At 35.4% G+C, this 18,580-nt stretch overlaps 1 protein-coding gene across 2 annotated transcripts in view; it reads left to right on the top strand.

Moving 5' to 3' along the window:
• Positions 1–17,580, top strand: part of LOC125683196 (two pore potassium channel protein sup-9-like) — a 31,869-nt gene extending 14,289 nt beyond the window's left edge. For both annotated transcript variants that reach the window (XM_048924056.2, XM_048924057.2), the window contains exon 3: positions 14,529–17,580. In XM_048924056.2, coding sequence (XP_048780013.1) covers positions 14,529–15,334 — 806 coding nt within the window. In that variant the 3' untranslated portion in view covers positions 15,335–17,580. The remainder of the gene's footprint in view (positions 1–14,528) is intronic.
• Positions 17,581–18,580: the final 1,000 nt, after the last annotated feature.

Genomic DNA, 18,580 nt, shown 5'->3' with positions numbered 1-18,580 from the left:
GATTTCTTTTTGTTATACCGTTATATGCCCTCGTACTCGGAGATTTGGGGGCATATAGTTTTTGGTCTGTCCATTTGTCCGCAAAAACTTTAACCCTGGCCATAACATTTGAATGGTTAGTGATAGGGATTTCATTTCTCACATTTCTTGTGACAAGACCTTTCTTTTGGTACCAACATTTTTTACCTCTTGACCTTGGCGTTTGAGCTCCTTTTGAAAGACTTTAACTTAGGTAATCACTTTTGAATGCTTCGTGATAGGGCTTTCATAATTCGTAAGTATATTCCGTGAGACAAGACCTTTCTTTTTGGTACAAAGATTCTTGACCTTGGGGTTTTACCTACTTTTGAAAAACTTCAACGATGGACAGAAGTTTTAAACGGTTAGTTGTAGGGGTTTCATATTTCACACGTGTGACAAGACCTTTTTGATACAATACAAGAATTACTTTGCTGTCATACGGGGGGCATCAGTGTTTCACAAAAACACATTTTGTTCTAACTTTTTCTTTTATCGTGTATCTGAGACATATTAGATGTATTCTTGACTGTGAATCTTCACCTGCCATGTACCATTCAAATAAATTGTCTAGTACCTATGTACGAGTATCTTCTGTACAATTGCATGTTGTCGGGAAATCTTAAAATAATAGCGGTCGTTAGAGCAAGTAACAGAACGCATGAGATCCATCTGTGGGGAAGAAAGCAGTATTCGGCATTTATTTCCGTAATGCTTTGATTGGGAACTTTCAACACTTTTTCTCATTTTGTCATTGCAATATCTACCAATGCCGGGTTATGTTGCCATGTAAATTTTATATTTACTGCCACCCGGTAAATTCAAATGAATCAATAGAACGTAGGCATAGTTCGCATTAGTTATGGTAAATTTTTAAGACAAAAAGCATCTTATAGAGGTTTATATCGTCACAATCCTTTATTTATCCATCGGAATAAATTTAATGTTTGATTTTTCTTACACCATTTTGACTTATCTTCAAGTAACTTGGAGCAATCTGCATAAAAATCAGCGAAGTACATGTACCAACAAGCAAAGTTTTTACAGAAAACGATTTCTTGTTTATCAAGGGAGTTTTTTGTATGTCATATCGTGTAAATCTAACATCAATCGTAAACATGATCATCTGATGGTTAACACCAGCGTTTAGATCAAATAAACGCAACATGGTCCTACTTCACCTGTATATCATATATTACGCTGGTCCTCCTATGATGCTAATGAGGATGAACGTGCAATCACAAAAGCTAATTAGTCTGTTAATCAATTGATTAATCTCATGAGAAAAATAGGATGGATAAGAGCTCATTGTGTTCCGACATGACCACATCGACGGAAATTCATTGTATTTTTCATGTCGCAATAAATAATAATATTGTTCGTGTCGTTGGTCATTTTTGGTGCTTTATATATTCTTATTTATTTTACCTCGTATCTATATTCAGATCCAACACTTGCAAGCGCTTGCGTACCTGTTTCTTTTTTCTTCTTTTTTTTATTTCCTTATACATGTACTGTATATGCATTTGTATGTGCTACTTTTGTTTTACGTTTGACGACTCTTGCTACAAACTTTTTTTCAATAATAATTTTTAAAAAAAGCTGCATTTACGTTTTGAAACGTAAAATGAATGCAATTTACCATACTACATAAATTCCATTCTATCCCCATGATTTCTCAGTTAAGTCCAAACCATGCTGTGGGAAAAATTTATATAGAGTTACAGTATAAAGAAAGGGATAATATGTTTCAAATTTTGAACATCAAAGACAATTTACAAGTCTCATATGTATTAGAAATTTTATATCTGTACTTATTACAATCAAACTAAGCCAAAAATTATATATCAACCCATCCATCCATATTTTTTATCTTTTAACTGCGTACTATTCCACAGAACTGGACTCCCGGGTGTACTTGTAATTAATTATTTACTGACCAGTTTTATCCGTGTTTTATGCATCTAACGTCTTATAGGGCCGAGACATATTCATTTAAGGTCCGTTGTATATGAAGCCAATTCGGTGAAGCAATTATGAGATGTTGATAATAACATTTTGCGTTTTATTGCAACTTAGCAATAAATCCTATGCTTCATATTATTCCGCAGATGAGGCCCATCATAATTACCACAGATCTTCCGATACGAAAAACGTCTACACTATAGGAGGTTTTTTTGTTAGAATAATTTCTAAAGAGTGACACAGTTGCGAATTCCAGTTTTGTTAAGCTGAGGCAGACAATTGCGCTCTTTAGCAGCTAAGTCCAATCCAAACCAGTATCAAATCAAAAGAAATTAATAATGAAAAATGTCCAAATACATGTACATAACAAAGTATAGTTGCTTTGCCAAAAGAAACTATCTAATTTTATCAGAGTAACTTCAGATATACCCACATCTCCTTTCGGAACAAGACGTCACAATACCTCAAAATACATACAATCACTGCATAATGATATATTAGGGAGTCCGATTCGAGATCCCTATGCCCTTCCTTGGATATCCGGGCGACCGTTTGTGGTTTGGATAACATATCCATTGCGTGTTCAATATCTATTAAGTATAAGGATATGTAGCAAACCAGCCTCAAAATTTATTAAAGTAATTCTTTTTTATCGAAAACGTTTCCACAATGTACTTAAGCATAGGAGTATAATGGTGTGTGAAATTTAGCAAATGGAAGATAAATTATTTAAATTGGTGATGGGGAGCCTTTCTTTATTGAATTGAAAATTTGTTAGAAACATCTCCATTTCTATACTCCTAGAATGATGAAAAGCGAAGATAACGAACAGTGATCAATCTCACAACTCCTTTAAAGCAATACAAAATAAAGAATTGGGCAAACACGGACCCCTGGATATCCCGGAGGTGGGATCAGGTTCCTAGGAGTAAGCATCCCCTGTCGACCTGTCACACCCGCCGTGAGCCCAATATCTTGATCAGGTAAACGGAGTTATCCGTAGTCAAAATCAGTGTGCCAAGAACGGCCTAACAATCGGCATGAAACACGTCAGACAGCATTTGACCCAATGATAGGTTGTATTGGCAAACTAGATCGTTATAACGACCATAGAATTTGCGAAATGCTGATTTTAAACGAGACTGTTGGAACCCTTGTACCATCAACTTGTTTGTCAGTAACCTGCTTCGATTTAAAAACTGACCATACGCAGAACAAGCCCTTGCGCATCGAATCAGTCAGTAAAGGGTCTTTTGGGGGGGGGGGGGGGGGTGTCTGTCAGACAGTCCTTCATAGACAGTTCCTTCGGGTGTCTGTAACTTTAACCTTGCTCTTAAGTTTTGAACTATGCAAGGCAGAGATTTAAACTAAAGTATAAGGTCATTCATCAAAGTTAAATTTCAGTTGATAATTTCAAACACTGCACTTGTTTGGGAGGAGAATGGTATTCTATGAGCTTTATTCTTTTTAACGTATCACCTCTTCCAATCAGATAAGATAACTGTTACAATATAGAACAGTATCTATCATGCTTATTTGTCAGTCTCGCGCAAGATAAAACATTTAAGTAGGATATATTTTATTACAGGCGTTTATAAGAAAAACATAAAAATAATCCGACTATAAACAAACCGAAGTTTATTAGCCCTCAACCGTAACCCCCCAAACTACCACCCAATTATAGACTTTAATTGAATAATATTCCTACACTGTCTGTTTCACTGCAGACAATCGGGATCCAGCCACTGGTGTGTTCAGTGCATTTAATCGTCTTAATCTTGATAATCCGACTCAGATGTCAACATTACATATCTTCTTTTGTTGTTCAGAGATCTTGATGCTTGCACGTGCTCGCACGTACTCACCGCGCGATCTTCTTGTGCGACATAGGCTGCTGTATGCATCACTCTGTTCGCTACGCCACAGTGGAGGTATGAACAAAATTACTGGTAGTCGTATTGCTGGAATTAGGTTAGAAGTTGTTAGAAATGAAAACATGCATTCATTTGAGAGATAATTACCTTCGACGGGATGGTGATTATTGTTTTGGGGTTGATCTTTTTGTCTATTTCTTCTATTGTTTTGGGGTTGATCTTTTTGTCTATTTCTTTGTGTGTATATACATGTATTGTTCTTTGTGTGTATATATACATGTTTGGTGATTATTGTTTTGGGTTGATCTTTTCGTCTATTTCTTCTATTGTTTTGGGGTTGATCTTTTTGTCTATTTCTTTGTGTGTGTATATACATGTATTGTTTTGGGGTTGATCTTTTTGTCTATTCCTTTGTGTGTGTATATACATGTTTGGTGATTATTGTTTTGGGTTGATCTTTTCGTCTATTTCTTCTATTGTTTTGGGGTTGATCTTTTTGTCTATTTCTTTGTGTGTGTATATACATGTATTGTTTTGGGGTTGATCTTTTTGTCTATTCCTTTGTGTGTGTATATACATGTTTGGTGATTATTGTTTTGGGTTGATCTTTTCGTCTATTTCTTCTATTGTTTTGGGGTTGATCTTTTTGTCTATTTCTTTGTGTGTGTATATACATGTATTGTTTTGGGGTTGATCTTTTTGTCTATTCCTTTGTGTGTGTATATACATGTTTGGTGATTATTGTTTTGGGGTTGATCTTTTCGTCTATTTCTTCTATTGTTTTGGGGTTGATCTTTTTGTCTATTTCTTTGTGCGTGTATATACATGTTTGGTGATTATTGTTTTGGGGTTGATCTTTTTGTCTATTTCTTCTATTGTTTTGGGTTTGATCTTTTTAGCCGAGTTGCAACAAGTGGGCGGTTGGGCGTCAACAATTGGTTTCCGGATGATAACTCGAAAAGTTTACAATCTAATCAAATGAAACTTTAATATATTGTTGGGTACCAGGTAAGAAAGACCCCTATAAATTTTTTAGAAAAATGGTCAAAGGTCAAGGTCAAAGTGACCGAAAAATAGAATGAAAATTTCAGTAAAATTTGGTTTCCGGATGATAACTCAGAAAGTTTAAATCCGAATCAAATGAAACTTTGATATATTGTTGGATAACAGCAAAGCAAGGCCCCTATTGATTTTGGAGAACAAAGGTCAAGGTCACAGTGACCGAAAATAGATTGGAAACTTCAGACAAATATGGTTTCTGGACAGTAACTCGAAAAGTTTAAAACTGAAATTAGTTCTTCACAATTATAAATATGCCACAACATTCCTGACTTTACAATGTATCCCATGCAACTCGGCTCATGCACCCCTGGGTACATATATTGATTTTTGTCTATTTCTTCGTGTGTTTATACATGTATGTCTGTTAACTAGCAGGATTGACTATATCGATAACAAATTATTACATGCACTGTTTGGATTTTTATGAAAATCTTATTTGACCTCTTGATTTGACTACAACAAGTTAACATAACTATATTTTGGAAGATTTACACCCAAAGATACAACAACGGACAAAAACTTAGCACAAGAGCAATGTGTGTCGGAAGATACATCGAGATTAGTCCAGTCTTCTGTACAGAAATGTATTGATCCTCAGGTTGTGGAAATCCGGCCAATCATCGGGAATACTCGGTTTTATTATTAAAACTTCTTGTATCCGAAATAATTTAATGAGCCGGTTGGGATTCCATGACCAGGATTCTGATGTGGGTCTCTCAAGGCAAGGCCTGGTAATGTTTGATGGTAGTTTTTTTTTCGCTTTGTGTAGAACAAGGTTATTCATAAAGGGAACTAGGTGCTTATCAGCGCTTAATTATTTGTTTGAAGTATTAACACGGTCCACAGCCGATTTTTTTAAATTTTCGAGTTGCAGATGTTTAAAAAACTGGAACGCAAATTTTTCTGAGCATGTAAATTATTATACAATTATAACCCACACATGGAGACGTGTGTCAAGAGTTATCCCACAACATAATACAAACAGTCTAGGGGATGATTTTATGATGGTATGCTTTATATTACTTAGCTTGATGAATAAATACCCTCATTCCATGATATTCATTATTTTTATCGCAGAGTACAAAACCTGCACGCATTTATTTTCCCACTTTGATTAGGTTAACACGGGATTTAAGATTAGCAATGGGTGTGCTAGTTTTAAAGTTATTCTATTTTCATATGTTTGTTTGTTGATTTGGTTTCGTGTGTGTGTGGTGCGTGTGTGGTACGTGTGTGTGTGTGGTGCGCGCGTGTGTAGTACGTGGGTGTGTGGTGCGCGTGTGTGATGACGATGATCAACTGCTTCAAAAGAGTTTAAAATTCGTTTTATTCTATAACTGAACTCGCTTCAATGTTTCCAACCTCCTCCGTCGGGGAAAGTTTGAGTGCAAAACTTTACATTATGTATCTTTATCATAGAATCGTTACAATGTTAAAACATCTAGAGAGAGGACAGGAAGTAAAATATCATTTTCACAACAAATTTATTTGGAATATTCGGCATTGTGTCTTGATATTGTCTGTCTGCTTTCTCTCTATCTATCTATCTCATTCCCTCATTCTGTCTTTCTTTTTCTGGATTTTTTGTTCGTTCTATCTGTATAAAATGTAATCAACTTGATGGAGGTAGTGACGCAATCAGTGTTGTAAAATAAAAAATTCAACGGCAAATAATTCGGTAGCAAAATTAATGTGCAATATAAATCATTGGAAACATCGTAAAAATTACACTTACTTGATTTATGTATGAACATGGGTTAAATGATAAATGTAGAGACACCGATTTTTGCTTTTAACAAAGTGTAGTTACAGCACCCCCATCGAGTTTCTGGCTGTTTAGGGGGAGAGAAACACTGCAGATACAAGCATTTGTCAGTACATGTTTTGTTTATTTTGCATACTCTCTTATCTCACAAAACATCCGTGACGATAGAGATTTTTCACGAGATCTGTCAGAATCTCACTCATTGAGAAGTTGTCCCTCTAAAGTAAGAGTGGTTTATGTCCAATTGTTGAACGGAATGCCGATATAACTGCGAAAGTTTACACATAAATGTGGAAAGGATTTCCAGAATTAGGGAATGACCTTGAAAAAAAATTACTATGAAGCACTGAGTCAGCATCCTCTATGAAATAAAATCTGGTATGCCCAAACATTAAATGGAAGTAATAATTCATAAAAGCACACGGTAATCAGTTATTCAGGTTCTGTGAGTGACCTTCTACTGACGTCAATGCCGCGTTAGCCTCATGACAATTGAAATGCTGGGTATTACTAGACACATTCTTGCACTTTTTCCTCGTAAAATATGTACATCAACTACTCTATGAATTTGTTTCTTTGCGCAAATAAATTCTGACCACATTTTCAAAGTATGATATCTTGTTTGTCGACAAGAGTGATAATTATGATATGTTGATGTATCAGGAGGAACAATGTAAAGTCACATCTGGGGGGGTCGAAGCTGGATGTGTTTCCTCCCTCAATGTTTCATCGACGTTACACTTTTTATACCAAATTATCCTCTTCGTGATAGACCCGAGTATCGGAATACTTTCCTAATAAAAAAAAATCCATCTGCCTTTGTCATAAACCGCAGATAAAATGGAATTACGTCAACAAAGTTTTAAAAATGCATTGTGAGAACAAATTTACGTGAAATTGTCCTTCTTTAATGGATTTTTCAGTATATAATGCAATGTAACAAATTTAAGCTGATGAACTGAAATGAAATATTTTTTTTAAAAAAAAACATATATGCATTTCGTGAAATAACACGAAAAAGAAATGTCTTGCCACTGGAGGAATCTGCTATATAATGTTATTTGTCATTGGCATTTCATGTTGATTCATATAAGTCTACGAGTCGGCGAACGTGTACACGTGTTATAACTAATTCCATGTGTTTAATTTGATCCCCAAAAACGTTGTGAATTCCCTGGAAGCCGTCTATCCTGTATGACGTCATTGGTCATGTTGATTTGAGGCTGCTGGCCAGCGTTTTCTTGTTGGCTACGTGATATTTCTCCGATATACCAGCGATGAAAGAAATGATTAATGAGGTAAAATAAGTCTTCTTTTTGAAACCCATCGTCATTTCGCATGAATCTATAAAGACCAGCTATTATCACGTTCAGAAAAATCGGCGGTATAGACATAAGAAGCTCACAGATTATCTACTTCAGACAGATTGCAATTCATGATCAGTGTATCAAAACATTTATTATTGATGCAACACACGTTCTTAAAAAAGATCAACAAGTAGGACTGCGATTTCTCGCCCCTATAATTAAATATACATATACCTTCATACTTCAGTTTCCATATGCGGATATTACTAAAGGTTGTGAACATGCAATCATTTTCGCTAAATACGCATAGAGATATTATTTTCAAAAATTGCGAACGACAATAGCCATCATTTTTGGCTGTGAATTAAGTGATTGCCATGTTAAAATAGTTAAACACTCACACATCTACTAAGTTTATGGTTAATTTTTGTATATGTGTATCTTAACTCACTCTGTATAAAATCTATTTTCTTATTCATTTGGGTCAAATAGCATACTGCTTTAAAACATACTTTTTGGTTCTGGGAAAGAAATGTAGCCAAGTTTGTTTTGGATGAAATATTTACAAATTCCACTACGGAGAACACTAATAAAAGGTAAGGAATCTGGGGATTTCCAGGACTATAAAGATTGCCCACAGAGCCCGTCACAGTCACAGAAACTCGTCACCGACTTTCTGAGACAGTAACTAGGAAATGATATATGGCATTGTTTGACAGCGGTGTGCAGAGAGGAAAATGTCAACACAGCGGTGCTGAACAATGTAGAAATAGAACGGCCCACATCCTGTATCATTTATATTTGATTTGTAATGCAATCCATATTCTACGTACAGACAGAACAGAACGACTGGATTACAATGGAACCTGAGTGCATCTGTGTCAAACTGTGAATACTCAATAATGCAAACAAAAGTCAGTTTATCTACAATAATGCGCATTATTTATCTCTCTAGTGCATTAGACCAATTCCTTCTTCTTCTTTTTCGAAACGCACTTAAAAGTTAAAACATTGAACGAAACTGAAATACCACACCACACCCGCGCTCCTGAGAAAGGTACACTAGATTACCTCTATCTTTCAGTGCATCCGTCCGGCAAACACTCTAGTCTAAATACATTGTGATATATTGGCTTAAATCTATTTCCTGTCTGCTGGAGGCTTGGGGTAATTTATGGAGTGGAGTGGAGTTGTGGAGTCATGGAGTGGAGTCAATGAATAAAATTCATGTTTATCATGTATAGAATAAACATTTACAAACCACAACACAGGACTTTGATAGAAATGCTTACAAATAAAATAAAAGAACAGGCATCACTGAAGGAAGAAACTGACCATGATTTTGCAAGTAATTAATATAGCATTAGTGTAATTTGACTATTAGCATAGAATAATTGTACTTGAATTATGGCCATGATAATTATGCAGCATAACTATAGCTAGCCAAACAAATAAGATAAATTTTAAAAAAAATTCATGTAATGTCTTAGCTCCTCTTACACTACTGTGGAGAGAGGCTAAACCCTTAATATTTAATCTGTCTCATGTTCTACCCAATAAAATACTAGATTTACTCCTGTAAATTTATCAATAATATTGATATGTTATATCAATCTATAATTCATCAAAAATACTCAGCTATTTTAATAAAAACACATGAATAGGAAATGTCATTGCCAAGGCCATGCATTTACACAGTGTTAAAATGATGAAGTGATTATCTGACATTGCAGGTCATAAATTTGACCTCATTCTTGGTGCTTGTGACAGGAAACTTTTGCTCCCACCTAAGGGGATGAAGGGGCTTTGACAGATGTGTGTGCAACTAAAGTAAAAGAAACAGATTGAACCAAATTCCAGCATACCTATATGTACCGGATGAGGGTGTTGAGTTACATTACTCTAAAATAAAGGATAATAAAGTTATGAAGCACAGAGTCTCCTCTCCATGACTCCACGACTCCACTCCGTTCCACTCCGTTCCACTCCATAAATTACCCCAAGCCTCTGCTGAATGCTTGTACATGTATGTAAAGCATACATTTCTCTCCTCTTGCATAGCATTTGCTACCAAGTTTCCTCTTCTTGATTTGTATTATACATATTTGTATTATCCATTTTCAGGTCCCCTTCCACTGTCAGTCATGCAATGCACATTTTCGTCATATTGATAAATTTAATATTTGTACAGTATTTCCTCTTCGTAAGTTATACTGTGAGATGCATTTCTGATCTTTAAACAACTCCCTGTTCGCATGCTAATAATACACGTAATTTGAGTTTCATGGCTATTTTTATTCACCTCGCTTTCTCTTGTTAAAAGTATTACAGAGTCGTCTATTTTCATATCCATTTGACGAATTGTATGCTGATGTGTAATGCACATATTTAATAATGTAGAGTAGCTCAAATGGCCGCTCGATCATATTATCCCAAAAAAATTAAATATTAAACTTGCCTCTTATGATTTGAAATTAGAAGGAAAAAAATTGTAAGTGGATGAACTTAATTCAACCCCAGTGTTCTATTAATGCCATGTTACGTGACCGTGTAGAACGACTTCTGTACGACATCTGACAGAAAAATGGTTTCCCGTAATCTAATTGTCTATCTGTAATTGCGTTCATCGAGTGAAGGCATCCAAGATGGTTTTTTCTTGTTACTCAGAGGGATGTCATAATTGTCGAGGACTGAATATTTGAAATGCTGTGATGACACATTCGCCGAGAACTTTTTAAGATCAAGAAGATATTCCGCATAGCTCTTACTGCGTTCTGCACTCGAAAACCTTTACACGTTGTTGTATATAATAGAAAAGATGGATTATCAATTCTCTTTTGATAAACACCCAATTAGATTTTGAATTTAAAAAAAAACTCAAAGAAAATGGGTACAAAATCTTTCTTAGGGTTCTATTTTGGCAGCATGAGATACTATTACACTTACCATATGGAAAAGTTGTTGCTAACATGATGAAACGTGCATACTTAGGATAAATTTAAAACTTGGCCAGTTTACACTGACGTTCTATTCCTTTAGCTCCACTAAGCCAAATGCTGAGACGGGTAATTCTGGCCCCTGTATGTCCGGCGTGTTTTGGTACCTCGTTATACAACGTTGTACATAGCATTCTGGGAATTTATTTAGAATAGAGAACACGCCCCTTATAAGTATCCATGATTAAGATGTTGCAATGTAGCGTGTAAATGTGTATATTGGGGGGGGGGGGGGGGGGGGGGGGGGGGCTTTGGGACCATTCTGAAGTCTGTACAGATAATAAATTCTTGAGTCGCCACGGGAGTGCAACGTTTTTGTAATATTAAATAAAATTAAATGTGCAAATTTTTAAATAAACAAGCATCCTCATCTGGTCTGATTATAACCATTGCCTTATTGATAAAGCTTACAAAGTTTATGATAAAATTTGCATTTCTTTAAATGTACTAAAATGAGTAAAAATAATTGCTTCCAAAGTAGCATTGTTAATGTATCTATAATGGCAAAATATAATATCTTATGCAATATAAACTATTTGATTTCATTCCAAAAAGGAGTAGGTCAAAATTTTTGGTTCATTCTTGTCTAATCTACAGTGTAACTCTCGGATATCTTCGGTTTACCTTATTTGTATAATGTACATGTATGTATTGCGCGCGCTTTCTGTACACGTGACCGGAAAGTAAACAATGGCGCGGGTAAGTTATCGACTGTAGATATTGGATTAAAGACCTATCAGACTAAATTCATTATGCTTCATCATGTGTAAATCACGAAAGGGTAGATAGATATGCACAGACTCAAGAACTGCTGGGAAAGTAGCATATGGTATGCTAATAAGACAGTCACGTGATCAATACTCTGCTCATTTCGGAAAGAAAGTGTTCAAAAAGACCGACTGTCTTTTAAAATCATCTAATTTATTGATAGCTGTATAACTGTAAATTTTTGTTTGCATAATTACTAGAGTTTTTTTCTTTTTCATTCCATTCATAGAATACCATGGTATGACATCTTTGTTAAAATTGAAACATGTGTACCTTAAAGAGCATAATGAATTGGGTCAGCATTGTGATCCATGGACCCTTGTAAAAGAGTGGATCTGACACGAAATATTCATGTGATAAAAACGGATCTCAGGCATACTTGCTCGTGTCACATCAATTGTACCAAAAATTTGCTTCTCGGTTAAATACGTCCATTTATCAAGTACCAAACTCAATAATGATGAAGTTTTTTTAGGCTTGTATCAATAAATTATTAAAGATACGCGAGAGGTATTTGCATTTTATCGGTAGATTGCAGGCATCGGCTTTTTATTTGCATATAACAGTTCAATCTTTTTTGTTGTTTGTATTAATTACGGGCTCCACAAATTTACGTTGTTACATCAACCATTGATTCATGGTTGACGCCTACATCTTGAAATGATTTGTTAGTATTTAACGTTTTTATCTGCCAATTGACAGCCTGCATGCATATCTAAGATGTTAAATTTTCTCGACATTTTTAAATTCATTTTGGCTTAGAATTATGTAAAGAACCAATACTCTGCTAAAAATGTCTCCCTTGATGTGGACTTGGATTTATCATTATCATTTGTAAAGATAAAAGAATGCAGTGGTAATCACGGGAAATGATAGACCGTAGTCGCGTTTTTTGCATTAATGTTCATTTTGTAACTTCCTGGTGGCCGCTCCGTATATGGAAAATTTACACCATTAATTTACACTGGGGAGTTTCTCTTGTAGTTCTTTGTCTCGTGTAAAGCCAATGAAATGACTTCAAGGAATCACTTAGTCCTTTGACTGTCTGTCTGTACGTCAATCAGAGTCACTTCAATTTCACTTCAGACGACGCGTTCTTTGATACCTTCTAAAAAAAATTATTTCAATCTAAATTGCAAAGCTGCCATTGATATCCCTCTCTCGTTTACTCTTTGTGCTTTATTCAGATAGATGAGCGCGAGTTCTGAACTTCTGGCACATGCTAACGAGGTGCACTAAACCTTCTTAATGTACCACAAGCAATATAGAAGGACAGGCTCATTGTACAGTGTCATTTAAATTTATATCTAAATTAGCATTGAAACAACACAAACATTGTGAAATAAAATATTGGTATGATCATCACCCAGTACTACTTTTCTACAAATCAACTCTCCTTTTCCAAGAAAACAAAATCATGCTTTTCCGCGACAAAATGTGCTACTTTTCTGCGACTTTTTCAAATGTACCTCTTGGTCTACCGTTAGCCAAATAATACATGTTGCCCACTTTTAAAAAGGTTAAGTATTTAAAATGTAAAATATCGTTAAAAGACATAGCACTATAGGTTAAACGTCTAAACATCTAAGACGTAGCACTATAAGTCAAGGGTGTGATTTTTCCTCTTTTCAGAGGAAATCCTCTGATTTGCTCAGTTTTCGAAAAAAATGAACCACTTTGGATTTGATCTAAAGTGGCAGAAAATGATATTTTTCCAAGTAGGGTGAGGTGTTTTCCTCCCTTTTTGACCAGTTTTTTTCTGATTTCTGAGGAATTCAGTCACATCCCTGATAGGTAAAACGTCTAAACATCTAAGACGTAGCACTATAAGTAAAACGTCTAAAACATCATTAACGAATTTCTATTTATAAATTATCTATCCATCATGTACATGTATAATGCATTTGTTGCCGCGGTTTGTTTCTGTATGACCAAACCCTCGCGCGGACCCGGCTGAACTGAGAAATTATCTAATTCATAACTTATGAAATATAATTATAATCAATCAATCAATGCTTTATTCTCATAAATGTACAGTCATACATTACAGAGAGGAGGTTGGAAATACAGAATACTGCATGAGAACATTGAAATCTCGGAAAAGACAAATTAGATATAGGTGAATACAAGTAACTTTATATATAAATTGATTCGCGGGAAAGCATATATACTAGAGGTTGTTGCTGTTGTTTTTTGGGTTTTTTTAACGTCCCGTCAAGTAATAGTTGATCCGTTTTTAAGGTCGTATCCGAATGACCTGTTAGGTGCATCTCAATTCTAAATGCCGAGCGTTTGGCGAAGGAGCAATCACTACCTATATTATATCTTAGGTTTGACGCGGCCATGACGCGGGCGGGGGTCGAACTCACTACCTCCCGGTTACGACGCGAACGCTTTATCACTGAGCTGTCGCGAATGGATGATCATACAAAGAGTTTTAAAATAATAGCGGAAAAGCAGGACGGTTGTAAAATAGCATGGTCATTCCCAGAGAAATTTCTTTAAAACTGCATACCGAACAGCTCTGGTCAAGCATTCAAACTCGAAACAGACTAAGGAACATGCTTTAGGTCAAAGCTACCTCATACATGAATGTGGTAGTCTGTTTACCTATGCAACTTTCTTATTGTAAGAGCTGAGATTTGCAAGGAAACTGTGATCATGTATGATGTAGATTTGTGATATAGTCATAAGCATGAAATAGATAGCAGCACGTCTCTGGGTGGCTTGGATGTTTGTTCATGTGGTTCTTTACTGTACGTTTCTCTTTCAGGCTACGGACACAGCACCCCGCAGACCGACAGTGGAAAAATATTCTGCATGTGGTATGCCCTCGTGGGGATTCCTCTTTGCCTCATCATGTTCCAAAGTGTCGGTGAACGCCTCAACACATTTGTGACGTTTCTTCTCAAACAGATCAAAAAATGTTTCAGACTGAAAAATTGTGAGGTCTCGCAGACAAACCTTATCATGGTCGCCTGTATTTTGTCTTGTTTATTTCTGACCGCCGGAGCGGGTGTTTTCACTTACTTCGAAGATTGGTCGTACCTGGACGCCTTCTATTACTGTTTCATAACGCTGACTACCATTGGATTCGGTGATTATGTGGCGCTTCAGAGTAACAACGCCCTGCAGGACAGTCCGCAATACGTAGCTTTTAGTTTGATTTTCATTCTGTTTGGATTAACTGTCATTTCTGCAGCAATGAACCTTTTAGTATTAAGATTTTTAACAATGAATACGGAGGACGAACAAAGAGACGAACTAGAGGCAGCCGCGGCTGCACAGACTGCCGTGCGATTGGAGGGTGACGTCATAACTTCCAATGGCAATGTTGTGTCTGGTGCTCAAGAAAACCCGGAATTGAATGACGTCACGTCCGTGTGCTCATGTTCATGCTACAATCTGCGGAAACAGAATAAAAACCGATACAAAGTTACTCGACTTCCAGGGAAAATTTCGCATCTTCTACCGATGCACAGTGTGAGTTCTGGCAAAGACGATAATTTCATGTCAGACATTGAGTCCAATTCAATTTTACATTTTCAGAATATGAATTCAAAACGGGCATCGGTATAGCTTTATCACTTTTCATCATGTCATATCACAGAAATCCAAGCGGGGGATTGTTTATATATATATTTTTACATTTGTTAATCATATGATACTGATATATGTGTGAAAATTATCCAGTTGTCATTATACCATGTGTCCATTCAACCAGATTCTCTATTTTTGCATTGTGACTATGTTGACCTTATTATTTATATCATGAAATGTGTGAAGAAAATTAATGACGTAATTGGAGAATGCCGCGAATGCGTACATGCCACGCTGACGTGTAAATGTTTACTGCTCGATATTTCTATATCTATTATAAAATTAGCGACCGTCTCTTTATTTAGATCACTGGAGAATTATTACCCTGTCATTGACCAGGAAGAATATCAATTTTACATTCGCTGAAGACCCAAGAAAACTTTTATAATATAAAACAACCTTGAAAGCAAATTCACGATGCACAAAATAGGTGAGCTTTATATCCGCTTAATAGGTCTAGTATGAGGATTTTCTTTTTGTTGAAAAAAGAAAAAAGAGTTAGTTCTTACATTAGACCATGGCCGTGAAATTACCATATTTGCAAGATTTTCCGTTAGATTTTAAAAGTTATACTAAAGTTGTAAGAAATTTTGTTTGAGTGCAAGGAAAGTTTGTGTTTCACAGCATTGAGGTTTGTTTAAAACTTTTCTTCCTGTAGATCAAGTGTACTACCTGTCTCCAGTCAATAATACTCCGCGGGTTGTTGTTAAGTTTTGTAATATTTTTACTTGTTATAATGAGAGAGGATGAAGCGAACGAACGGTCACGGCAACAAACGGATGTCTGCGATTGTATATAAGGATTTTACCTACAAAGATAAAGAAGCGGTTTCTTCTTCTAAGGTCAAATTCGTTTGTTTGTTGGTTTGGTTTGTTTTTTTACATTCAATTCTTACTCGACATCAAGCTCTACGTAGAGTTGTCGTTCGTTTTCCCACAGATCGGTTTACATTCACTTGGAACACTTGACCGATTCAATATTATTAGTCCGCGAAAGAAATTCCTCAAAATAAACATGCACTAATAATGTTTTGTCATAGAATAGCAAGTAATGCTCAAACCTAAGCATAGTGTTCAAGTCGAAAGTGGGTTTCAAACACGGCTGTTGTAAAATTCGAGACGTGTGCGCGCGTGCATGCATGCATAACGAAAGACACATTTAAAAAAAATAATAAAATGGACTTGAATTATTCTTTCCAATATCCTGTATGTACATTTATCAAAACCTTTGTACAATTGATATGTAGGAAAAATATATTGAATTGTCATTTTTGATTTACCAGATGATAACGCATACAATACACTGTCGGGTAAAATCCCCCAGTAAATTTTATCTTCAGAGATCTAATAAGTTAATGTCAGGAGGAAATCAATATATGGATCATTTCTGTAATGTAGAATTTTAGTGTATGTTCGATTTTCATTCTATTCCTATTACAATATCCAGTTTCTTTTTGAATTGGGTATTTTGGGGTGTCTTATTTTTAGCATTTTTCGCAACGTCTGGCATCCAAATGTTGCAAATAAGCATACATTGTAAATGATATGAAAGGAGGGAAAACTGAGCACAACATTTTAATAAACATGTTCATTCTTCAACGGTTAGACAATATCAATGAGATGAAAATTAAGCATACCACGACTTTGTCTTTATAATTCTATTATTCCTAAGGTTTTTGAATTTGATTCATAAATGAACTTGTAGATGATTTTAAAACAGAAACAAAAATTTGATATAACTTGACAACACGCTTAATTTACACATGTTCTGTATTTACTAGTTTACAAACAGAATTGAAAATTCAAAAGCCTTTAATCTTATTTAAGACTTAAGTTCAAAGTTACTGGGTCGTCAAAAACCTGCAATCGGTTACTGCAGAGGTAACCAACATGTTTATGATAATCAAATATTTGTATATATTTATTTCTTACATTTAACAAAACCGCTATCATAGAAACACCGGGTTAATATTGTATAAATGCTATTCATTTGTGCAGAAATTATTTTATTGCATTTGGGGTAACCCCCACTCCCTTGCTGGTATAGTATAAGTAAAGGATTTTGAAATTTAGTCGTTTGTCTGTGATTCTTGATTTAATTCTTGACAGATTACTTTTCCAAAGCAAGGTTTAATATGTTTCCTTCTTCCATGACCGTAACATGTGTGAAATAAGGGCTGAACATTTTTCGTATTTTTTGAAATCAAATAAATTTTATACACAGTTTCTTGTCTTTGTTGTCTCTATTGAGTCATCATCTAATTAATGAAACGTTTAAACTGTCCAATCGTAACTACATGTATATGTTGCAATATATACATATTTCTATTTATTATAGAAAAAAAGAGAAATTCTAAGCTTTTTTAAAGTTTTATTTTCTTTGTGTCCATCGTAAGCTATTTTGCGACCAGAATACGACTTTTTTGTTTACAAGTCTTATTATGGCTTCTCATAAGCTCTCGCCATCTGATGCCATCAACGGACAAATTTTCATTCAATATTTTTGCTCCTTGATATCATAAACAACAAAGAAGAAGGATTCTTTCATGCAGATTTCTTTCGAATCAACGATGCCACACGGAAACAACACTGCAGGCTTCGACTTCATTTCGGGAGGGTGACTCCGCGGTCAGATCGGTTTTCTTTTCGTCTTCATTAAACGCTGTAAGCTTTGTATTTAATTTAACCCCAGATCGCCATTGACAGTGGTGAATTTCTTTACTTTCAGGAACTTTAAAGTCTGATTTGGGAAATCAATATGCAGATATTAGAAACATAATTGCGGTTTTGGTACATAAGATTTCTTAACATAGTAAACCTATTTAAAGTCTTAAAAACCTATAATGTGTGTTTTGCTGTAAATTGGGGAAATGCATGTGCTTCAAATTTGCTGATCCCTCTCTTAATTAAATTCATTTCTCATGTATATATGTGCCAAACGATAGGCTATATTAGGGGTCAGTTGATGACCATGTGCATCTTTGTTCGCGTGAAGAGGTTCAACATTCTTAGGTTTACGATCTCGGTGAGGGGTATTTTCTATTCCCGGAAATCGTTTTCCTCGGCAACCTGTCATCCAGGAGCGCGACAAACTTAAATCATTGTAGCAGTTTATTCGGAAAACAATACCAAGTCATTTGGATTTTATCCGAAAAAGACAATTGCGGACGTGAATTGTACTTGAGAAATCGATAGTGTGAACTGTCCGCACAAAGTGTTAAATCGA

This window comes from Ostrea edulis, chromosome 6, assembly GCF_947568905.1.
Source record: "Ostrea edulis chromosome 6, xbOstEdul1.1, whole genome shotgun sequence".
NCBI lineage: Eukaryota > Metazoa > Mollusca > Bivalvia > Ostreida > Ostreidae > Ostrea > Ostrea edulis.
The sequence above is the reverse complement of the archived record's forward strand: the minus strand, read 5'-3'. Positions and strand labels throughout refer to the sequence as shown.